This window comes from Pempheris klunzingeri, chromosome 15 (genome assembly GCF_042242105.1).
Source record: "Pempheris klunzingeri isolate RE-2024b chromosome 15, fPemKlu1.hap1, whole genome shotgun sequence".
In the NCBI taxonomy this organism is placed as follows: domain Eukaryota; kingdom Metazoa; phylum Chordata; class Actinopteri; order Acropomatiformes; family Pempheridae; genus Pempheris; species Pempheris klunzingeri.
Genome location: NC_092026.1, coordinates 6,325,629 through 6,350,520, shown reverse-complemented (window position 1 = coordinate 6,350,520; position 24,892 = coordinate 6,325,629). Strand labels below are relative to the sequence as shown.

General features: G+C 42.4%; 1 protein-coding gene across 1 annotated transcript in view; it reads right to left on the bottom strand.

Moving 5' to 3' along the window:
• LOC139213776 (receptor-type tyrosine-protein phosphatase S-like) overlaps nucleotides 1-24,892 on the bottom strand; it is a 46,848-nt gene that overhangs the window by 7,826 nt on the left and 14,130 nt on the right. The window contains exons 5-18 of the mRNA XM_070844409.1: nucleotides 19,383-19,493; nucleotides 15,314-15,328; nucleotides 13,612-13,881; nucleotides 12,752-13,131; nucleotides 11,214-11,415; nucleotides 10,002-10,138; nucleotides 9,628-9,772; nucleotides 4,657-4,751; nucleotides 3,646-3,899; nucleotides 3,288-3,375; nucleotides 2,813-3,031; nucleotides 1,924-2,081; nucleotides 1,241-1,255; nucleotides 901-1,013 (exon numbers count right to left, since the gene is read on the bottom strand). Coding sequence (XP_070700510.1) covers nucleotides 901-1,013; nucleotides 1,241-1,255; nucleotides 1,924-2,081; nucleotides 2,813-3,031; nucleotides 3,288-3,375; nucleotides 3,646-3,899; nucleotides 4,657-4,751; nucleotides 9,628-9,772; nucleotides 10,002-10,138; nucleotides 11,214-11,415; nucleotides 12,752-13,131; nucleotides 13,612-13,881; nucleotides 15,314-15,328; nucleotides 19,383-19,493 — 2,202 coding nt within the window. The remainder of the gene's footprint in view (nucleotides 1-900; nucleotides 1,014-1,240; nucleotides 1,256-1,923; nucleotides 2,082-2,812; nucleotides 3,032-3,287; nucleotides 3,376-3,645; nucleotides 3,900-4,656; nucleotides 4,752-9,627; nucleotides 9,773-10,001; nucleotides 10,139-11,213; nucleotides 11,416-12,751; nucleotides 13,132-13,611; nucleotides 13,882-15,313; nucleotides 15,329-19,382; nucleotides 19,494-24,892) is intronic.

Sequence of the window (24,892 nt, the reverse complement as noted above, 5' to 3'; positions counted from 1 at the left end):
GTTGCAGCCACATGAGAGTGAAAAAAAATGCTTATGATAGAAGAGCTGAAGATGAGGTGCTTTATTCTGTGGGTTTTATTTTACCTCCCAGGAACAAGTAAAAAAAAAAGACTTCAGTCCTTCATCTATTGATTTAAATAAATACGGTATCATTTGACTTTATACATCCTCGCCTTTCTCCTTGGTGACACATCTTGTCACATTTTTGCACAAGAACCCTGCGAGGCTTCTACAAAATGCAACCATGAAAATACAGCGATAACAGTGATTAAATTGCTCCAGGCCGTGCGTTTTTTGGATGTTGTTAATTTAATGAAAGAAGTAAAAGCCAAGCATCGTGGGCCTGGTGCCACGGCCAGAGCAGCTGTGTTGTTAGATCTCACCCAGCAGGGGGGTGGGGAGCGGCAAAATCCATGTAGTTACTTCACAGTGGGGTTTTACTTGGTTATGCTGGTGAGGACACGATCACTTTCTTTACAAATGATCGCAGTTAACCTGCAGCTCACCTTTTGATATAGCCACTGTTAAACCCACCATTTGTTATAAGACAGACTTCTGTCATTTGTGTCTGTTCTGATGTGCTATCTGCAGCCTGGCATGTGGAATGTGGGCGAGCGGAGATGATCAGATTTTGTCACACCGTTGTGACTCAGCAATGACTAAGCACTGACTGTACTACCTGGGCAGCGGCCATCTTGATCTCAGAAACGACTGGAGGCTGTCAGGTACATGTTGGTTGTGATGCGTGGGAGTGCTATCACAATCTTGTCTGCATAATCTCACCGAAGTTAAAATTAGTCGCATGAATTTTTCATTATCAAACGATGAGCAATCTGAAGTATACTTTATTATGCAAATACAAAGCGTGTTTGGGTGCCTGTGTGGGTACATGCTTCATACCGGGAGTCTGGAAGTTGATGCGTCTCATCTCCACAGGGTCTGTTGGGTGATGGGCCATCATCTCTGCATTGCTCAAAAGGCTCTTGGTGCCGGGTTCAGAGTCCTTGCGTTTGCTGCTCAAACACCAGTAAGTCAAAAGAGCAATTAGCGCTTGCAAAAAACCACAGAGAGAAAATCTAAGTTTTGACACATCATTAGCATGACTGCTTGATTCCAGTAAATAGTGTGTTAATAGATATGGTGTTTTATGGCTTTGTACGACTTCCCTGCACAGAATCTGGTATCATGTAATTGCTGTGGGTTAAAACGACCAAAGTGCTTGACATTGGTTTAATCTTACCTGTCAGGTTTGCTGCTTCCAGTGAAACAAGAGCAGGGAAGGAATAATTAGAGGAAGAAAAGGAAGGAAACAGACAGACTGTTAGAGAGGAAAATCAATATTTTGCATTAGTATTCAAATGCTTGATGGCTTGCAGCAGATATCACGGGCTTACAGCAGGGTCAGACTTTTTCATAGCTGTCTGACGGGAGAACAGACTTCTAAATTGTACCAAATTTGATGAATATCAGAATGAAAGTTGAGCATTTGTGGAGGTTAGCCGAACATTAAAATAATCCACATACAATAAAGATCAAGGAGCTGCTGGCAGAGTGTAAGCCCACAGCACAATAGACAGAAACATCATGTATCCTTAAAGAATAAGGCTGGGCATATTCAATAATTGTCTTAATTTTCTAATGCCCAGAAGAGCAAAACTAACAATTAATTGATCCTAGAGCACTAACAAGTATTGTCAGTGCAGCAAAAGCCTGAGATAGCTCATTCTTCTGTCCCTAGAGTTCAATTGTTATCCAAAAGCTATTAAAAATGCATCAATTCACACTGCTGGGATTTATTAACATCAAGGAGAATATAGAAGACATTTTTTAGGAGTCAAAATCAAAGATGACGACAACTTTTGTGTCACAGTTATGGTTTTGCACATTTTGTGTTAGAATATAGTGTTTATCTGTCCCACTCACTTTTTGTAAAGGAGGATAGCGATGACGATGCAGATGATGAAGACCACAGCTAGGACGGGTCCAACCACCCAGATTAAACCATCACCGGCGTCGAGGGGCTGGGGGTCTGAATCTGGAGCAATCACAGGGTCTGTGTAGGGGCTGGCCACATACATTTTCTGTAAACAAACATACAGGCACACGGTCAGGAAAACTGTGGGACACACTGGGAGCATTTATAAATCACTTGACTTTCTTTATCAGAGAGAAAATGTGTTTTATCTCAATGGAGCACATGACACTAAAAACCAATTAATTACATAGTGTGGTAGCTGAAAATAACCCTTAAAGTCAAATCCACAGCTCTTTCACCCTTAAGTAGACTGAAATGGCATTCCTGTAACACGTGACTGGTTTTACATGTACATGTGTTACATTTCATCAGTCTTTTAGACCACATATAAAGAACGTACCTAAGTGTATGTGTTTTTATAATTACAATAAGCTGAATAAAGTGCCTTTTGATTAGTTCTGAAGGACTTCATCCCTTGGGCTAAAACTTTTCCTAATAAAAAATATCTAATAATAAAAAAATAAAATCTATCCTAATTCAAGTTGTATATGTACGTCTATTCCAGTTCAAATGCAGAGAAACATGAGCAGCGCACAAGGCAATATCTCTCCTTCTGCCACAGTAGGTACACTCACTCTTTATTAGCAGTCGTGATGGAAGTACGTGAAGGTTATTGCCTTTTTTTTTGACTGACGTACATTTTATTGTTTTAGCAGCAAGGCCATATTGATTGCAATGTATAGTGACAGCCTGCAGGAGACAAACACAGGCAGCCGGGACTGAGGGAGTGGTTACAAACACGGAAAGAGAAGAGATGTGACATGGTGGCTTTAGTACCCCGGTTGTGGAGTTGAGCTCAGCCAGGATGAAGAAGACATACTCCTGCCCTGGGTCTAGAGCTCGGTTCTCAAAGCCTCCGTAGTCCAGCTGGTCCCCCAGGGTGAAGAAGGCCGGTAGGGTGGCAGGTGTGAAACGGGCTGTGATGTAAGCCCGGCGCAAGTCCACCTGCTTCTGCTGCCGAGAATCCCTCTGCCTTTGACTGATGTCTTTTAACAGCTGAGAGGCAGAAGGAGCAGAAACACAGAGAAAACCAGAGAGGGAAGACACAAACAAGAAAAATTAAACGTTCCAGTATCTATGACTAATGTTTAAACACTGATATTGAATTGTAAAGGGTAAGTGTTGCCAGGAGTTTTTAGCAATGGGATTGTTTGTGTGTGTGTGTGTGTGTGTGTGTGTGTGTGTGTTTATAGGTCTTTTCCTCCTTCCAGGCACAGACATCTGTGTGTGTTGTCATTGTTGTGATTCTCACCTCCTCTAGGTCCATTTCATCTGGGCTCTTGAGGTGTCTGATGACGCCGCGGGCTCTCCTCAGTGGAACCACAACAACATAAACATTCCTGTGGGAGAACAAGAGGACAAACAACATAACACCAGTTGCACTGATACAATAGCAAACATGTCTCAAACTATTTTCACATTTCCTTGCCAACATGTTGCACTCAAGACCACATTTTCAACATCTTGTCAGTCACGTAGTGTTATCCTCATGCCCCACACCTTTAGAGTGTGTAATCATCTGATCTGAGTACATGTCTCACTATCTATGAAAGCCATGGCGGCAATTTCAAAGACCATAACAATGTCTAAAACTCCATCTTTCAACTTACTTGACAGGACTGCGAGTCTCCAGCGATGGCAGGATTATGGTGACGGTGGTCTCAGTGTCACGGGTGTGGTCAATCTCAGGGCGGCGGATGGTGATTGGCGGGGAGGTCTTGGCAGAGATGCGGTGACGGAGGCCTCCCATGTTGCCCTCAGGGGCAGTGATCTTAAAGTCGTAGCTGGTGTCAGGCTGAAGGTTTGGGATGACCGCCTTTCTCAGACGAGCATCTACCTCCACCTTCTGTCGGTTATACTCCACCTGGAGAGGTGGGAGAGAGCTTATTTTTATACTCTATGCTGATGACATCCTGTTGTAATTTAACATTTTAACATATCTTTATCATTAGATCCTGGAAATTAATTCGGAGATGAGGTTTTCAAGGCTTTGGACAACTAAACTGACCAATTTACTTTAAAAGAAAAAAGTACACTTTATCCAAAGGGAACACAATCCTCATAGCAGCAACACTTAAACTCACTAACAAATGATATGTTTTTTGTTTAATCTAACTAAAAAATGAAGTGTTCATTGTTTTATGGGGTGTTAAGTACCGGGCTATTTCCAGCAGAGACCAGAAAGTTATTGATCCCTGCCAAGAAATCGTCTGGTTTTCACATTTTTTTTGGATGGATTGAACAAACGAGATAACAAACGTGTTAATTAGTGAGCTTTAGAGGTGCTGGTTGGCAGACTTTCCTATATATAGTAAATGTTAATTTTCACAGAACTCATTTTTGTACTATTACATTAAGCACAAATTCTACATTAAGCCACCATCCCAAAGGTGGTACAGTGGATGCTAAAAGGTTGATAATTATACTCCCAACTATGGTTAACATCAAGTTGGAGTGTAATTCACGCTTACTGCAATGCCCGGAATGTGATATATTATAATGAAAAGCACCAGGCAAATGTTACACCATAATTGCTGTATTATGTTATAAATAATCTCAGGAAATGACAGACTAGGCATAATGTCACCAAATGTGTAACATGCACCAGAAAACGGACATACAGTAAAGCGATAAGGGTTGCTGCTCTCTGGAAACTCCCAGGTCAGAAGAACACTGGTCTTTGTGGCCAGATTGACTGAAAAATTCCTTGGCACATCTGGGAAGGAAAACAAAGAAAAAAACAGAGTCAGTCATGATGAAGCATTTTAGTCAAATAAGCAGCTGCTCTGCCTTTCCCGCTGAAAGCCTGTAAAAATGGAAGACACGTCAGACGGATGTGTTATTCGGGGAAGAATACATGATGGTTAGGAGGATGGGCAGGTGATGAGGTGAGTGGATGGCAAGAGTAAGTACAAATAACAGACAGACTGGCAGCAGGAATGTGACATGCCACATTCTCAGAGTGTAAGGTAGTGTTTGTTAAACTCAGAATTCAGCATGTCAGCGAAGGCTTTGGAAAGGTGGAAGTGGAGGTCTATCAGATAAAAAGAGCTTACCTGCAGATACAGCAGCGGACGCCAGTTTCACTTGAATTCAGACTCAACACTTACCTTCTGTATTAGATACTGTATATCCAAGCCCTGTATTGACTTTTACCTGAGGGTTTGTGATAAGCAGTGCTCTTGAAGCAAACATCCATTAACATTCAGCCTGCTTCCACTGGTGGTGAAGGGTAGGTGATGAAGGTAATAGTGAGTGAGTGGAGGAGATTGGGGGGAGTAGTCGTGCTCCCCTGGACTTTGCAGTTTCACAGCCTCTCTGAGGTGCATAGGTGAAAGGCTGACCTGCAAGAACTGGCCCAGACTTCATTTAGTTTAGTGTTTGGAGTGAAATCCACATTAAGGGAAGCGGAGAGGTGGAGCTGAACCAGTGCTTAGAAGGTGAAGGGTTTTCCCGAGGCCTGATGCCAGCCCTACCTGTTTCAAAGGCCAAGGTTCGGCTCACCAGAGGTGGGCTGAAGGTGCCTGGCCCGGCCTTGTTGTGGGCTCTGAGCTGCACCTCGTAGGCTGTGCTGTGATTGAGGCCCAGGATGGTGTAGCTGGTCTCGCTTGCTGGCAGCGTGATCAGCCATGGGGGAGCAGGGGGGGCTGGTAAGGCCGAAGGGCCAGGGTCAACAGAGGGTTTGGGGCCTGCAGCTTCTTTGTAAGCTATGGTGTACTCTGTGATGACACCGTTGCACTCCTCAGGTGCAGGGGGAAGCCAGGAGAGCTGAAGGGAGCAGCAAGTGGCATTCACAAAGTCAGATATTTTTGGGTATCCCAAAGGTGGGAACATGGGAACTGTTATTTCCTGCTGCACTACGTCTCCGTAGCCTGCTCGGCTCTTTGCAGAGAGGACAAAGACGTAGGAGGAGCCTGGGGAGAGGTTTCTGACAGTGAAGTTTTTCTCACGATTTGTGAAATCCACTGTGGCGTCTAAAGAGGTATTCTTCAGGCCAAACTGTAGGCGGTAGCCCTGGATTTCCACAGGGGCCCCCCGGCTATCAGAGCACTCCAGCGGAGGAGCCCAACGCACCACCACTGAAGGACCTGCTCCTGGACGCAGCCATAGGGAGGGGGGGCCGGGCACTGCAAATGACAGTGTGGGCAGCAGAAAATCAATCGTAATACGTATATAAAAGCACATATCATGTAAATCTTACACAAGAATTAGAATTGATTTGGCTGTTTATTTACTGCCTGCTCCTGGTGCAGCTTACTGTAGGATCAATTCTTGAGTATGTTACTAAATCCAGTGCACTGAACTGTATGCTTGGCATATGCTTACCAATCCCCAGGGTCTGCACCAGCTTGGCTTTGCTGTGCGCTCCATCCCCTTTGGTGGTGTACGCTGCCACTGAGACAGAGTATAAAGTCTCTGCTTTCAGACCTCCCAAAATCAGCTCCTGTGGAGGAAAACACATAAAAGCGCCATCAAATACTGCTAACTCATTCCTTTAAATATGAGACACAGACCGTGTCATTCCTTTTCTTTACAGTTATGCATCAGGAAGAAATGATCAAATAGTTACAGAAATCTGTGATGGCTAAACTTGATTTTATAACTGCCCCCATGCTATGCATTGAATGCATTGTGCTGTACGTATTAATAGTGAGTTCATTTATAATGAGAAGAGGATGGGTAGTCTGCACTCACATATTGAGTCGAGTCATCCTCCTCCATCTTATCCCACAGCCAAGACACGCCCCACAGGCAGCCGAGACAGATGAGAGTGAGTCAAAGGACGAAAGGAGAGAGACAGAGAGAGAGAGAGACGATGTTTAATGATAAAATAAATGAACATCATTTAATCATTTAAATATTCAGCAATGATGTTACCTGAGATTCATCCAGTAAGAGGTCTTTGATCCGAGGAAGGTTTCGTGATTCACCGCTCTCTGCACGGTTGAAATGCACCTGGTAGCCACGGACCTGGCCTTGCCGTAGCCGTGGCAACACCGACCGCCAGGTTACCCGAAGTGCTGAGGAGTTGAGCGGCTGGACGTCCACCTGACGAGGGGCTGCACCAGGAACTGAACACGCACACACACACACACACACACAAATGCAGAATTAATTAAGTGACCAACAGTCTAGCCAGTAAATAATCCACTAAACAATCAATACTGTTTCGGTGTGATCTACAGCTCTCACTCTTACCGTCCTCATCAGTTCTGCAAAGCACAGGCAGGCTGCTGGGTCCTGTCCCCTCTGCAGTGTAGGCTGCCACCGTGATGTTGTACCAGCTCCATTTCTCCAGCCCCTCTAAGACTGTCTGCCCCTGCTGGGCCGGGATAGGAGGCCCCTTCACCTCCTGGCCCTGACCTCCGCCTCCTGCCCCAGAAACTCTCTGGTATCTCAGCTCATAACCTGCCAACTCGCCATTCTGGCCCTCCATTGGAGGCGGTCTCCAACTTACTCTCAGCGAGGTGGAGCTGGCACTCTCGCAGGACACACCCTCGGGTGCAGCTGAGGGCTCTGATTGGACAAGGGGCAAGGAGGGCAATTGGCAAAGAGTTTAGGAGAGACCCGAGAGAATAGGGTTGAAAAAGCAAGAGAGGGGGGGCATACATGCAAAAGGATAGGAAATAAGGATAAGAAAGGAAACAATAAGAGACTAAGGTAAACTGAAGTGAAAGAGATAACACCAGGACTAACATGACGCAGGCAAAAAAAAGGGGCATGACCACATAATGCAAAAGCCTAATGTTAGGCCTGGAGCCTAATTAAATAAACCAGAGACGAGTGTATTGACCCTGAGTGGACAACTTAATTATATCCAAAGAGAATGCACATCCGATACTGAATGATTATTCTTATCCTCTGGCCACAGCTAATGGCATAAAAGGGTCCGGATTTATGAATGAAAAACAGATAAAAGTATTTCTTTCCAAATCATGGCTGCAGAGCTCAGTACAAAAAGGAGCACAGACAAATATGCACATTTCACAGCACCAGCCCCGATGGTGGCATAATCCTTGAGTCCACAGGATAATAAAGTGGTCTGAGACTTTCAACTGCTGACTAGGGGAAGGTCTTGGGTTTCACAGAGAGAAGAAACAAACAAACTAAAACAGATCTTACACAGCGCAGAAAGGATTTAGGAAGCAAGGTTTAAAAAAAAAACAGGGAGCTCGGGAGAGAAAGGCACTCAGACGGATATTGAAAGTCAGGCTAGAATGATGAGTTGCAGACACGAATTGAATGCTGAGATATATACTGTAACTAACATGAGAACAAAAAACCAAACATCTCACACGTAAATCACCACACATTTCTGAACTGTTGGTGTCACTCAGCCTATATAATGCTCCTTAAAGAGGAAACACAATGGCAAGCATGGCTGAGGCGTCTGGGCTTATGCGTGAACTCGGGAGTGTATAGCATGTGTGTATGTGTGGGAGTGTAATAGTCATAGCTGACAGGTTCAAGTATCTATCCACTCAGCCGTACAGCCACTGTTCTGTTGGCCTCGGGGGACAATCTAGATGTGCACCAAAGCTTGGCGATAACAAAGCGCACATAACCTCCCTGGGAAATGAATTCTGCTGCATGAAATAGTCTGCTTATCTGGCACCTTCCCTTTCCTGAACCCCCCCACCCACCACCACCTACCACCACCTTGGTCTCTCTTTCTCTTCGGAGGTAAAGAGCGAAATGTAAAAGTGTTTTTTTTAAGTCAGTTCTAAAATGATCCGATTGTGGTTAAACAGCATGAATCTTTGTGTGTGTAGAGTGATTGTAAATCACAAAAACTTACCTCTGAGGTGATACAGCGCCGTGAACTGCAGGACTCGGGGGCTCTTTTCTCGACCACGACTACTTTATTAATTCTATTCCTTGCACCATTTTCTCTGTTATCTCTGCATTTTCTTTTTCTTGTTTGTCTTGAGAGCAGATATGAAATGACTTGATATGTCAGAGCAAAACAGGGGAACTCGACTTTTATCAGCTATCAGTGATTGTGCAGAGAGAAAAGGAGACAAGGAAGAGAATCCAAGTGCCTTGTGTATAAAATACGGACTGGCTGGCACTTACCTGTCAACATAGCAGGCCAACCACCATCCTTTAATGCTCCTCACCTCTGGCTGCTAGCCAATAAGTGGCAGACAGTTTCGCCCTTTCAAAGACATTAGACACTGATAGAGTGGAAAAAGTGAAAGGAGGGTGAAGAAAAGGAAGAGTGAAACATTAAATCGGTGCTCCATCTCCATCTGTCATGATGTTTTGGCTGCGTAAGAAAGCGGGAGGCTGAGCGGAGGAAGAAAGGCACAGTCAAACATAGATGGATGGATGGGAGGGGGTGTAGGACAGATGGGTTGATAAACGAGATAGATGGAGAGATGTGAAAATGGCTCCCAGGATTTACCGGGTCAGGAGCTGAAGACAATGTACTACAGGCTGTGTGTGTGTGCAGAGGACAAAATATTTGCATGAGATATGTGTACAATACTGAAACATGATATAATTCAAATGTGTGGCATTTGTGTGTGTGTGTGTGTGTGTGTGCCTGTGCCTGCAGGTACAGTGAACCCAGTCAAATTGAGACGTACTGGCTTGTGACGTCCTCTGCACCAGTTCGTTGGTGAAAGCTCCGATGCCTTTGTTTGAGATGGCGGCCAGGGAGAAGGAGTACTCTGTGTTTGCTTTAAGACCCTCCACTGTGTAAGAATTCCTCGGCCCGAAGGTCAGCTTCTCCTATGGGAGAGAAGAAAGAGGGGAAGAGGACAGGACGAGAGGTGGAATGAGGGGAGTGAAAAAAAGAATAAAATAAAGGAGAGTTGGTGAGACACCAGCAGACACAGTGGAGCTGGACGCTGGGGTTAAGCTTTTAAACTTCTTCTTTTATCTTTCCTCTCATCCCTCCGTCTTGTAAGCAAATCCACTCAGCAGACAGATTTATAAAAAGGAGAATAAAAGGTCTTACCAAACTGCCAAACTTGACTGGTTTGTAGAGCAGTTCGTAGTTGACAATGCCCTCCTTGGTGTAAGCGGGTTCCCAGGTCAGCTCAATGCTGGTGTCCGTCACCCTACCCACTTTGAACTTTCCCGGTTGGCCAGGGACTGAAGGGGACAGGACAAAAAAGAGTCAGTCAGATCTTATCAATACTGAAATATACATATAGTAACGTGTATTTTTGTTTTGTAATGACTTAAAACTCACTTTTACTAGAAGGTGTTTTTCCTAATTTGTCTGTTTTCACTCTGTTATACTGAATTTTATTGTTTCTTTCTGCCTTATTTTGTTACATTTATTATATGCACTTTGTAACCATGTTTAGGAAAGTGCTCTATAACTGAAGTGTATTTTTATTTATTATTAAAAGTATCTTCCTGATGAAGAGGAGTTTTGTTTTTGAGTCTTCCATTATAAGTAATTTTATTACCAAGGAATGTTCTTTTCTACTTTTGGCTTTAATTGTGGCTTATGAAGTCAGAATAATCAATTTAACAGAGAAATTTTAATCCATTTAACCTAACGTAGTGTTATGATTTATACCCACCAACCCATAAATACACCAAACCATCGCATTTTTGTGCAGTTTTTATATAAATCTTACTCCTTTTATGTTCTGGGAAATGGTAGACTTTTCAGGACATCTCATGGCATAGCAGTAGCTCAAGCAAAAGAAGAATTTAAACCAGTAATACCATCAGAGAAATCATCTTTTAGTCCCTCCCATCACATAAAACCCGCGACAGCAGCTGTCGCAGTGTCACGAACAGCATCGAGGTACGAGGGACATTTTTGGCTCTTAATCCCTGTTTCCTTTTCATAAGACTCCGCAGTTCTGTCCCAGCAGGTGGAATTTATTCATTTTGAAGAACTCATTTTCTGACAGGTCAAGCTTATTTGCAAAGTATTTCACAGTGGATTGCCTCACAAACTTTACATCAGTCACTGGAATAAGCTACTTAACACTTTGTATACGTGCACACACACACAAAAAAAAATGACTCATTTGGGTACTGAAAAACAGCCACTACCCTACTCCTGCACATGAATAAATAAAGACCACTGCTTAGTTGCTATCTATGCACCAGCATGCATGATAAATGTATTCACTTGCACATACGTCTACCAGTGATTATGTTTATGCACACACACATTCACGGTCACACACACACACACACTCACCTCCAGGCATGACTTTAACATGGACTGGGTCTGAGAAGGGTCCATCCCCTACTGAGGTGAAGGCTAGGACCTGGATGGTGTAGGTCTCCGAGGTCACCAGGTTCTGAATGGTGGTGATCACACTGTCCTGGACGTTGTGGATCTGCCACTCATTCATTGGCCGGGACGGGTCCATGGTGTAGTACACACGATAGCCTTTCACCTACAACAGGGGAGCACAGAGAGAGAGAGAGAGGCCGCTTGATAGAGAGTACTGTGCAGAACGACTGGATTTTAAGGTCATCATTGACCGGGCTGTATTAGGTAGTCTTCCACCAAATTCCATGGTAATCCATAATACCATCTTTCAACACAAAGCAGAAGGTCAGCATAGATCAGCTATGAATGCTTTTTCTCTTTAGTCCAGATGGTCCTGCGGATTTGCTGGTTCAGGGTTTGTTAGAGGTCACTGTCACAAGGTGATGTCCTCGTGTCTCTGGGGCTGTTCTGCAGTTGACCCTGAAATCTCACACTAAGGTTGAGTGAACCAGTTCAAATACAAGCTGTAAATGTCCTCATATTGTAGTGCTTAAATTACAATCTCCATACCTCCTCCTATGGGATTTGTTTATGGGCAGCTCAGAATATATGTAATCCTGCCGTCGTACCATTGCCCTAACCCCCCACCTCTATCACCTCTCATGTTATTACTTTTTAATATCTAAAATCCTCATATGCACTCAATTCACTCTTGCACTTTTATCAACCTGCCGTTTGAGGTAGGTAGGCTAGAAAAGGAAATAGGCCTCAAGAGGGAGTGCTCTTAGCTCAGAGCGGACAGTCCAATTACCTTTTCTTTCATTTGAGGGTGGGTAAAGTAGCAAGGGAGTTACAGGAGGGAGATCTCTGGCAAGATCCCTGCAAAGGACATGAACGTATACACTGAAATAAAGCTCCCAAAGGTGAATTCATTAAGGCTTTATCGTTTCAACCCAGTGTGGGTCTTTGTGGGATTTTGAGATGTTGTCAGTCCAGAGTAAGCGAGGGTAAATGCAATCTAATGCTACTTTTGATTGATCCGTCTCTTTCACTTCTTTCACTGCTCCCCAAAAGGGCAGCAGAAACAGAAACAGAAATAAGATAAAAGAGATAAAATCACAAAGTACACAATCACATCTAAGTGCGAGAACACATAACTTAAAACAATGACTAAAAAGTGAATTTAATTTATGAGTAAAAATATTACAATTTGAGAAATCAATGGGTACGTGCACTGAATGCGACCTGTTTCTTCACAGATTTACGCGGAGAGACGGCAGAGGGTATGAAAGAGTTTTTATATGTTTTAGTTTTGACTAAATGGTTGTCACACTGAATGGACTCTTTTTGTTATACAGAACAGATGGGCTTTTATGTTGTGCTGCAGACGTTTACCAGCATATTTAGGACAATGTAATATTTAGAACAATTTAGAAGATAATACCAACAAACAGATGAAAGATAATTCAAACGTATGTTTTCTACTACCGATGACAGATAACAAAGCCGTTTCATCCCACCTGTCCGTTGGGTTCCTCCGGCTCTTCCCAGCGGACCATCACCGTGTTCTGGGAGATAATGTGGGCCTGGACGTTTCTGGGAGGGCTGGCCGGGGCCTGCTCTCCAGTGCGGGCCTCCACGCGAGTGGAGGGGGGCCCCTGGCCGATGCTATTGAAGGCCGACACTCTGATTTCATACTCTGTGTTGGGGTAGAGTCCCCCGATGCTGTAGCGGGTGGTGGTGATGCTGTCCACTGTCTCGTACTTGCTGTCCGGCCCTTTGGCGCGGTACTGGATGATGTAGTAGGAGACAGGGTCTGGGTTCCCGGAGTCCCAGGTGATGGTCACACTGGTGGCGGTGGTCTCTGTGACTATGGGCGTACCAGGAGGCTTCGGCAAAGCTGGAGATTAGAGAGATGGGATAAAAAGAGAATTCTATTATTTTCTATAAACTATTCATTGGTTTATTTGCATTGTTTTAGTAAATCTAATCAAATTAGAACTGTGAGAAAACACTATTTACATTACAGTAAATTCATTTGGTAAATGTTTTTGTTCAAAGCAACTTACAATAAGGGACATGTTATATTAAAAGGCCTCCCACACAACCATTTATCAATGATGAAGTAATGATGAGGGTGTTTTAATAATACATAACATGTATAATTTTTTTCCTTAAAGTATGGAGCTAATTTGCTTGAGAGAAGTCGAATGCAACGTTACCATTTTGGAAATTTAGAGTATCCAGTTCCACACATTTGGAAATGCACAGGAAACCCAATTAAACTGGATCTATCCTTCAATAAAGCAGCAAATGAGGCACACCCTTTATTCCCTCTAAGAGCCAGAATGATGAATCACTCTATTACAGTGTCTCTTACTCTTTACTAAGACCTGAGCGGTGGCCTCAATGATACCCAGGCTGCTCATGGCCACACAGGTGTAGTTTGCAGACTCCCGGACACCGTTGAGTTCCAGCACGTTCCGTCCGATCGGCATTTCATCCTCGGGGGTCAGGTCCTCGCTGCCCAGCATCCACTTGACGTAGGGCATGGGCGAACCCACGGCCACACAGGTGATATTGACGCTCCCTCCCGGCATGATCTCATGGTTGGAGGGTAGGATGGAGAAACGAGGGGGCACACGACGCACTGGGAAAGGAGGAGAGTCGGGGTAGAGAGGAAGGGGGGTTTAGGGGTAAGGAGGGGGAGGAGAAAAGTGGGGAAGGGAGTGAGGAGAAGAAAGGTGGAGAAAAAGAAGGACGGGGGAGGGAGTAAGGGGGAGGGAGTGAGGGAGAGAGATTCAGAGAGAAAGAGAGAGAGAGGAAGAGCGAGGCAGGAAGCGAGAGATAAAGATTGAGAGGAAAAGCGAGAGCAAGAAAGATAGAAAAGAAAGAAAGAGAGAGAGAGAGAGAGAGAGAGAGAGAGAGAGAGAAAGAGAGGAAAGGTAACAGGAAGGGGGAGAATGAACTTCAGGGTTTTTACAGAAAATTACAAAGGGATATTTCAAGTTTAGTCCCAATTACTTTATGGTACTGATGATTCCAACAGAAAGACACACATCTTGTGTTGAGCTCAACCAATCACAGTGAGCTGCCTACTCAAAATAATATAGTGACAAACTCTTGAGTATCATTTCAACCAGGACATGACACCTATAGTCAGTTTCTCTTCTTAAAAACAAGTTTCTAGTTGGTTATCATTCATTTAAGCAGAAAAATAAGACTTTGTGATGTAGATTTATGACCATAATTGTATCATTATTATATTCCCCACTCTAAACGATGACTAAACATGTTCAACTTTACCAGAAACTTCAGTGAGAAACTTTACTTCATTGAGATTTCTGTACCTTGAGGTGCTTCTGCATTAGATCTCTTTTTAGAGAGAGTGTGTGCATCATGTGGGCCGATCAATAGGCCCTGCCTGCTATTTGTGTCCCCATGAGAAGAACAAGTAAAGTGGCAAGTTATATCCAATACTGCATCTGTCAGAGCTTGGTTGACTATATATTAGGGAGAGATGCATCAAGAGACTGAACTCATAGGTCACTTGCATGCCTGGGCGACTCAAGAGGGAAAAAAATGGTGGAGGAACACAAAGAAGAGAACGAAGAACTGAAGGCTGAAGAAGGAGACAGAGAGAAGCAAGGCGAGAGCAGAGACACTGGAGAGACAGGCAGAGGGACAGAATAAGTGTTAGAGAAAGATAGAGACAAAGAGCGAGAGACAGAGAGAGAGAGAGAGAGAGAGAGAGAGAGAGAGAGAGAGAGGCAGCTCTGCTTCTCTTCCAGACAATGACAGGCAATGTAGCAAAGGACAGCCACATTGTACAACAAGATACTGTACAATACATAGGATTCATAACTGATACAGTGTGTAGTCAAATGAATTGGAAATGTGGACAGGAGTGGATCAAGGGTACTGATAAGGTGTTGTGGCAATTACAGAGTGATCATCGGACACATTAAGTAAAGAACACCAAGACAGCATGAAAGAGGCAGAACGGGAAAGAGCGAGTGCGAGCAAAAAGAGAGATATGTGAGGTAGTATGTGCATGTTTATAAGTTAATAAACTTATGTACATGTGTCTGTCGCTCCTACACATCAGGGTGCAGACAGAATGCAGAAGAAGAAGAGAAAAAAGGGGGAGGGAAAGGAGGGGAAAAGACAGGGAAGTGGAGATAAAGAGAGGATTAGAAGAGGGTTTTTAGGGGAAGGGGGGAAAAGGGGGAAGAAAAGAGGAGCGAGGAAGAAGAAAACACATGGATCTATTTAAAAACACGGCTATATACCAGAGTCAGGCCCATTCAGAAAGTAGGTGCTTCAAAAGTAAGAAAAAGAAAGACTAGTAGAGATCGGATGTTGAGGGAACAGAGAAAAAGAGGATACCCAAGGGTCACAACACAGGAAACAGAAAGAGACAGAGAGAGTAACGGACAAACATCTCTGCATGGAAGGAGAGAATGAAAGGGAAGGCAGACAGAGAGCAGAAACATTGTCGAAAAACTCAACTCAACACTAGAAAGCTCATATGTATAATAAAACATGAATGTGAGAAGCAACAAATGTTCTATTCAAAAAGACTAAAAAAAAAAAAAGATACTTAAAGTTACTGTAAAACCTATGTCTATGTTTGCTTTAGATGACTTGGAAATCTAGCAATAATTCTAATATAGATATTATATGAAATAGGAACAATAAATAAATAAATAAATATGGGTAAATGTGCTCCACAACCTCCACTCCTTAATGTGAAACATCATTACTTGGAATCTTCATGCGCCACATCCCCCTACTCAAAGAATCTAGAGACAATTGGATAGAAGTTAACATTTTTGCATGACTCCAACAAATAAAAAAAAATAAAAAAAGATGCCGTGACGTCACTATTATTTCATAGATGACATAGTAATTTGCAAAGCATTTGGAATACTTGTAGAGAAAAAAAGAAGCTGGAAGATACCCAGAATTGGATACAGAAGTCGAAGACACGAAAGAGACAAAGAGACAAAAACAGGTAGATCTGTTAGAAAACAGACATGATTAGGCAGGCATCTCCTCATCTGTGCATGCTGGAGAGAGACAGACAGACGGACAGACAGACTGCATCCATGACAGCTCCATGCACAAGACAAGACACAGCAGGTGCAATGCAGCATGACACAAGACTATCATTTTCATTCAGTCAGTTATTTTATACCCATCAATATGGCAAAAAAGCTTAAAAACTTAAAAGGACAATTAATTAAGCGTATGGATTAGTTTGGTAATATGAGCAGCAACAGAATGAAGGTAAAGACTTAAGATGATTGTTTAGTGATCTGAAACATGAACTCAGCAATATGAAGGGTTTCTTGAAAAATATATCATTCAGGACGGGAGACAAAAGACCAAAGAATCCACTGCAGAGACGTTGCCGAGTACTTTACAATAGAGCCAGCTCATAACAAGGGATAATCCTTCACATGCTCACAGAGCCTCTAGCTTAAAGTTAATCGAGCCGGGCCGCATGATTCCCCTCCATTTTCTATACAGTTTGTGAGAGCCAGGAGCTTCAATCTTTATTAGCGGCGCTATCATTAGTCCCGTCCTCTGCAGGGAGGCTGGAGGCTACAGGCTGGGGGGGACCTTGGCACAGCCTTAAGGATTACCGCTGCACACCCGTTCAGTCCAGTCACTGAGCTGACATTTACGCAGCACCATCCAGTCTGTCTCAAGGACACGACTTTCATTAACCACTGTAGTAAGAGGGAGCCATTAATATCCCCCTCGATATCTAAAAATGTGAATGGATATGATTAATTTCAAATGTCAGTCAATAGAGGCGTATCTGAGTGTTTGGCGAAGATAGCAACAGCCAGGAGTAAACAGATGCAGGCTAAAGTTGGCATCTTGCTATACCTGTAAATGTACTGATCGTTATTGTTAGACCCTTTACTTAAGTAAATACCATAATGTAAAAATACTCAATTATCAAGAAAAGTTATAAACTGACAATGTAATTTATGTGTAGTTTTGCCAAAATGTGGTCACAAGCTGCATTTATGGGCTAAAATGAAACGCTAAAATATAGTTAAACAGCAGCACAAGTAGATAAGAGGCATAAAATGAGTGAACTGACTCAGTTATGTTAGTGTTTGTCAGAACGAATACGGCTGTAGCAGTAAAACGCCTGAGAATATTAAAACGACCAAGGGTGGATTTTATTTCTTATTAATGAAACTTAACATTTGTAAGAGAAAGAAAGAGTTACATGGCATCGCTGTAAAGCATCAAAAGTAAAGGCACTAAAGGAAGAAAAAATGCCCCAGTGCGTGTTACAGCACATAATTAGTGCTGCATACATTCATGTGTATGTTTTATCATTTTACTGTTGTAATCTGTCGTGGTGGATCTTATATACTGTTGAGTAGTTTCTGTATCTGTAATATTTCATCATACTGTGTCATTCGTTACTCTGCATGTAAAATCTTAATTTGTAACATAACTGGTATTTAGAGCTGCTAAACAAATGTAGTGGAGTAGAAAAACAATAGTTCCCTCTCAATTGTAGTGTAGTGGAAGTATATATCAAAAAGTAAAGTACAAATACCTCACATTTGTGCTTAAGTACACTACTTGAGTAATATATTTCGTGGCGTTCCAACACTGGCGACGTGATGGTTCTCTCACCATCTTGAGTTCATGTCATGAATCCGGCAAAATAACTGCTATAAATAAATGCTTCTGCTACAAACCTGCACAACACATATAACTAAAAACAGAAGGGCATGTGCAAGCATGACTGCAAGAAGTGCAACAATCCTACTCAATGCAACAAGTGACATGGGAACTGAGACACAACGTCACACATGATGATCCAAAAGGGAAACATAAAGAGGAAGAAAAAAAAAAATCATGACAAGGCATGGCAAGACAGCAAGTTCAATAATATCACAATCCGAGCATATCAATAGGCGTGAACACACACTGTGCCATGCTCTTGTGTCAGTCCGTCAGTCAACAGACATGCAAGCGGTGCTCCTTTCTCTTTCTCTCTCACTCCTTCCATGCAAACATCGCCTCTTTTTTAATCTTCCAATTCTTGGGTCTCCATGACAACAAGATCATACCATGCAGAAAACATTGATCGGGGAGTGAAGGCAATACCAAGGGTTCTGCACACAAGGCCTCACAATGCAGTCAATGCACTCTGCTGCGTAGGCAGACCACTTCATCATCGTAGCAGCTTTAGAGAAATCAACTCTACTTCTTTTGGAGACAATATCATTTCACTCCAAATCTACTGCGGTGTCCTTTAAATGTTTTTTTTTTCTTTTTTGTTTCTCTCTGTTTCAATAAGTGAAGCTTTCTGAAACAAAGGAGTAACAAAAGAAAAGAAAGAGCACACCAACCTTCTCGAAGCTCTGAGGGATGGAAGGGGTGTTGATGCAGAACACAATGACGTGAGGGGGGAGAGAGAGAACGGGGAAACACAGAGAGAATAAAAACGGCCAGCGCAAAGCCACTCGCTCCACTGCATCACACACATACTGCACACACACTCGACCAACACCCGCACCAGCACTCGCACGTCACATACACACTTCTCCGATATTCCACTTAACATAGAAAACTAGAACTTGTAAATCTGAACATTGGTCGTGGTCTTTGAGCCATAAGCCGATGACAGACTGGCACCCACAGTCCAGAGGCTAGAATCAGTTAAACAGGGATCATGTGGGTAAAGAAATGATGCCAGTAAACACATTTAAGAATAAACTATAATATTTCATTCAAATCTTCAATCAAATCTTTTGTGCATTTTTTGCTTAATTCGCCTCTTGTACAGAAACCATTTTAGTAGACAGATCAGTGATGTTTCCATGCAGTTAAACCAAGGCGCGTTCCCGGCTTTATGTTCAAATTGATTCTACTGTAGGGACTCGCACCAAGGTTTAAGGTGGACTTGTTAAGGGTGGTTGTGAGAAATACCAAACAACAGGATCAACATATATTGTAGACAATGGATGGGTTAGTAATACTTATATAAGAAAACAGTTGTGAAAGATAACTCTATTTATACCAAGAGCACCTTAACTGTAGTGATTTCTGCGTGTTTGTCTTTGCGCGCGTGTGCTCGTGTGCGTGTGTTCTGCGTTCAGGTCCTACCTCGCACGTAGAGGTTGGCAGGGGAGGAGTAGCGCACGCCTTGAGAGTTGGTGGCCACACACTCGTACTTCCCTTGGTCCGTTTCCTCGCTGTTCTCGATCTGCAACGCTCCTGCAGGACAGAAAGGGACGGAGAGAGAGAAAGGAATGAAGACATTTCGTCGTGTTTGTAGAAAATGACCCTGTCTGCTGTCCGCCTTGCTTTTTATTTGGAGATATTTGTTGGTCTGTTATATTCAGACAGCAGGGTAACCTCTCTTCTATTGCTTGAATATCTCATAAAGTCAGCTTTGTCATCTGTTAGGCGCCATTTGAATGGGTCTTGCTCTCATATACCAGTAGCCTTAGTTTTTTTTTCTTTAAACAGAACCTCATATTTTCCTTTCCCTCCTAAAAAACAGAAACAGCAACACACCCAAAAATCTGAAATTCCTTCCAAAAAGTTTGGAAGTCAAAAACAAGTCTCAAAATGGCTTTCTATAAACTCAGATGACACTTGAAGGGCCTTGTGTTGTATAACTCAATACAGACTCCTGATTGCTCTCCTAGAGCGACTCACTGCTGCCATGAAGAAAGCCTGTTTCTATCTTGGCAGTCAACTGGCAGCAGCTACACAGCTTTACCCCATGGCAACAACCCGACGATGCTCTTTAACTCCTCAACTTGTTTCTTTTACTTTCACAATCTTTATCCTCCTACCCTGATCCCACCGTGGTGGTAAACAGTGTCTCCCTAAATGCGCTATAATTACACACAGCGCTCGTCAGGTAGTCTTTTGTTTCTTTTGTCTCACCGGATGCTATTCTTACTGCTTTTTAAAATGTTTTTCTTTTTTTTCACTAACTTTTGAATTACCAGCACTGTTTTTTTTTTTCCTCTTTCAGGCTGCTCTGTCACATTCATCTCATCTGAAAATCTGAAACTGACTTTGACATGGAGCCTGAGGAGGAAGCACAAAACCATGGATTACAGTCAGCTGCAGGAGGAGAGGGAAAAAGTCACAACTCAAAGCGCACATGATGCACGCACATTTAGAGGAGAACACACACACACACACACACACACACACACACACACACACACACAGCAGTGTTTTGTATCAGATCTTCTGTGCGGCTGATAAAAGGGATCTGGTTTGTAAGAGATGTATGAAGATATATAGAGAAGAAGAAAATATAGCATGCTCTGCACTCACACTGAGTTTTCATATGCACACACACACACACACACACACACACACACACACACACACACACACACACACACACACACACACACACAGTGGTGGAAGAGGTGCTCAGTTTCTTCACTCAAGTAAAAGTAGTAAAAATACTCAGTTACAGGGAAAATGAATGAATGATTAAGATTATGCAGAACGGTCCCTTTCAGAATTTAAAGTTATTATGCATTTCATTTATAACTGCATTATCATTAATTATGCATTAAAATGCTGGTAGCGTTTGGAACTTATGGAACTATATGCCAATTTTAAAGGGTCATTTCACCCAAATTATGCAAAAGATATATTTTGTCTCAATTAATCGCTGATGTAAGCATATACAAAATTCGACTCATATATATTTCATTAAAATGGCAGAAGAAGTCTTATGGATGAATACATTAAAACTTCAGCGAATAAAGCCATAGAATTATCTGCATGGTGAAATTAGCCCCCGTGATAAGTGAGGAAATATGGTGGTTTGTTGAAGTGATTTGGGTGGACTGACTCTTGGACTGACTCTTGACAACTTTTCATACAAGGTGTTATCATGGACAACCTGATACAGATAGATTTTTTCTCTCCCTGATCAAACTATTGTATTGTGACGTGGTTACATATATAACAATTCATTTTTTATAAGATGATCATATACACATGAAATCATTATTTGTCACTGTAGCTGTCAAAATGTAGAAAAAGAGGCAAAATAAAAACTAAAAAATGTCCCTCTGGAAACACAAAGCTGCAAATATTAATTTGAGTAATGATTAGTTGGTCAACTAATCGAATTGGCAACTATTTTGATAATCAATTCAACATTTTAGTCATTTTCTATGCAAAAAATTCCAAAATCATTGTCTGGTTCCAACTATTTAGGTTTTGGACAGCTGGTCAGGCAAAACGGGACATGTCATCCTTTTACAGAACATCCGATTAAACAGATGAATCAAAAAAATAATACGCAGATGAATCAAAAATGAAAATAATCACTTGTTCCGGCCCAATACTCAAAATTAAATCCAACATTTGAGATAATGTACTACTAGTCAATTCCCACCTCTCCAGACACATACGGTACACATTATGTTTTATCCTAATGGCGAAAAAAGCTTTTACTGGTTAAATATTAAAAACCCATCCAGTTAAGCACTAAAAGGCTCCACTGAGACAGACGGTGTGTGTGTGTGTTTGTGTGTGTGTGTGTGTGTGTGTGTGTGTGTGTGTGAGGTGGAGGTGTAAGATCCCCCAAATTGCAGCGGCAGATCAGTGTATGCAGAAGTTTTAACAACATGTTTTTGGAAACTCAGAGGAGGGAAGTTTGACTTGTTACACTCAGCTGGGGCACAAGTGTGCGTTTTGTGTGTTTGAGTGTGTTTAGTGAGCTGAGGCCCTGCTAGCTGGAGCTGTCATCCATTTGCCTCTGTCTTCTGCATTACATGAAAGAAAAGCAGCTCGTGCCCTCCTCCTCTTCTCCATTTTTCCAGCTCTCATATCCCTGCGGTACAGGGCAGAGTTGGGAGATAAACAAGAATAAATTATCTGCTCTACGAGCCGAGCCTCCTCTCCACACAGGGGTGGAGGCAGAAGGAGAAGTGAGAGTGGAGGAGAGATGGAGCTGGACAGGAGGAGCTCTGCAAACTCATCTGATGGCTGGAAGCAGCTCAAATGGCTAGCCATCAGCACAAATTTGAAATCAACAATTGAAATCTTCTTTTATGCAAAGCATGTAGTTACCATACATTGTGTTCATAGTATAAGCACATAGAGAGATCACCGCATGCATACATAAGCACACAGCCAATATGGATATCTGGCAATGGACAAACACACTGACAGTATGAAATAACAGGACAAAATCTGTAAAAAGCGAAAGTGAAAGATAACAACAAAGGAGAGGGAGAGCAGTTTAGTGAGTCTGGAAGCTGCTGACAGACCCAGAATGAGATGTGACTTCAGTAAATTGAGCTGCTGTGAAATCGCGGACGGTGTATTATGTCTGCTGGGCAGAGACTCAGCCGATCGGATGACAACAGATACTGCTAACCTGATAGCTCTGCCAGAACATGTAGGTCAAACAGATCACCTGGACTCCCGTCTCCCACGAGGTGAGACATTAACTTTTCACCGGGGCCGGACGTTACCAACCATCAAGACAGATGGTTGCTATTTTTACCGCAACACATTTACTTAACACAGTTTAAAAATAAGCTGATCAAACCAGCTCATTTGCACATCAGTTACGATTCAACCATTTGAGATGTAAAGACAAGAACATTAAAAACAAGAGAAAACATTTTTAAAGCAAGTTAGCTGTTGAGTGAACAGAACAGTGGAGTAAAGTATTCACTTGTTTTGTAGTCTCAAATGTGACTTTGCTGGTGTCTTATATTACTGTTAAATTATTATATATATATAAGTTCTGGAATGATAATAAAATGTTAAGACGGTACCCTAAAACATTTTCTGATAGTTTACAGCTATAATCTGTTCACTGTGAAAATAATCATTACTTGTTGCCCTATATTGATTCTTAGCAGATTAGTTCTTTAGATCACATCTTTTTATTCTACACATTTAACAAATCTCTCATAAACAATATTTACCTCTCCATGTTCTGTCGGTCTAGAAACAGGATCTGTAAAAGGATTTATATCTCTCCATTTTAAGAAATCCTTCAACAAAAAAAAAAAAAAAAACCTGGCTCTTCACCAAAAACTAATAATTTATTTTTTGGCCAGTGTCCTAATTTTCCACCAAATTTCATTGAAATCTGATTTTGAGATATCCTGCTGACGAACAGAAAAAAAAAAAGAACAAAAATAACCTCTGCAGCAGAGGCATTTAATGAAGCACAGGAAATATTTTGAGTCAGCCCTGCTGAGAGAGCGTGCCTTCAATAAAAAACAGTCATAGCTCGTTTTGAGGGAAAAGAAAAATCGTGTTTGTTTGGTTGGTCCAAATATCGCTGGTGTACTGAACGGCTAATTTGAAGAAACTGTGTCCTTATGCTTTAATCATTTCTACTTTAGATAAAAGTGACCTTTACCATGACTGTTACCATAACCACAACCTTTGATCACATCCCAGTTCTTAGCTGAGACAGGTCCATCCATTACCCAGCAGTCAACCTCAGGGTCCATATTGCATACCATCTGTTAGAGTGTAGGTCTACGGAGGCTGTTAAGTGCTTAGGTAAACTCTCCAGATCTCAGTCCCAAATGTCAGAGATAGACAGATAGCTTGTCACGTTCTCCTCATGCACATCTAAACTGGTGCAGCAGATGGCATGGAAAAATATATGGGTGCCTTTGGTGGAAGTATATAGGTGTCAAGAGAAGTTCAACTCTATACGGCGCCATATGTTTCAACCCATGAAGTCAATGATGGCCACCGTTTGGACAGCTACCTTCAGTGGGAGGACCCCACATATGATGGATACTCATGGGCTGTGAAACGGCTATCTTTTGTGGGATCTGAGTGCAGTCATTCTCAATATCATTTTTCATCCTGACCCAAATGGGCCATAAAAATATTTCCCAGACCCAACAGAGAAAGGAACGGAAAGACAGAGAGAAAACAATGTTTGTGGCCCAAAACAGATCCCTGGCTGCGGTCCAACGAGAGCTGGCAGCCGTCCACTAAATCAAAGGCTCTGCTTGGAAGGTGCCCCCATTAAACAGATTTTAAAGGAGTGTTTCATCCATAACACATCTCGCTGCTATTTTGTGCCTGGCTCAGGTGTAATTGATTTCCTTCATTTCACTGCAGTGTTTGGTTCATTATACAGTGCGTTTTGTTGTTCAGCTTTGTGATGCTTTTGGTGATTTGAAATCCTATTAAACCCCGTGGCGAACCTCACTGAGCCATTTGTCTTGCTACTGGTTCACTGATGTGACACGTGGCCTAATGTCCTGTACCGGTGAATCAGCGTCATGTCTCCGTGTGACACCCTACAGAGGACAAAATGAGCCTCAGAGCGGACCAAGGGAAACATAGTATGATAGATAGTGAAATTATTTCCACTTTTAGGTCTACAAAAGTAACAATTTGCCATACTGCACGCCCATAAAAACATACTGTACTTAATAAGAGAGAAAAAAGTAAAAGAAAGAACTAGATGCACAAAGATTCTCTGCTGGTCTGACAAGCTTTTGATTTCTCCACGTGTTGAGGTGGTGTGTGTGTGTGTATGTGTGTGTGTCGGGCTGTAGTAAGAGCGATAGTCAACAGTCATTTCTTTTATCCTTTGTAAATTGTAAAGAATGGATTAAACAAAAGAACGGACTGTG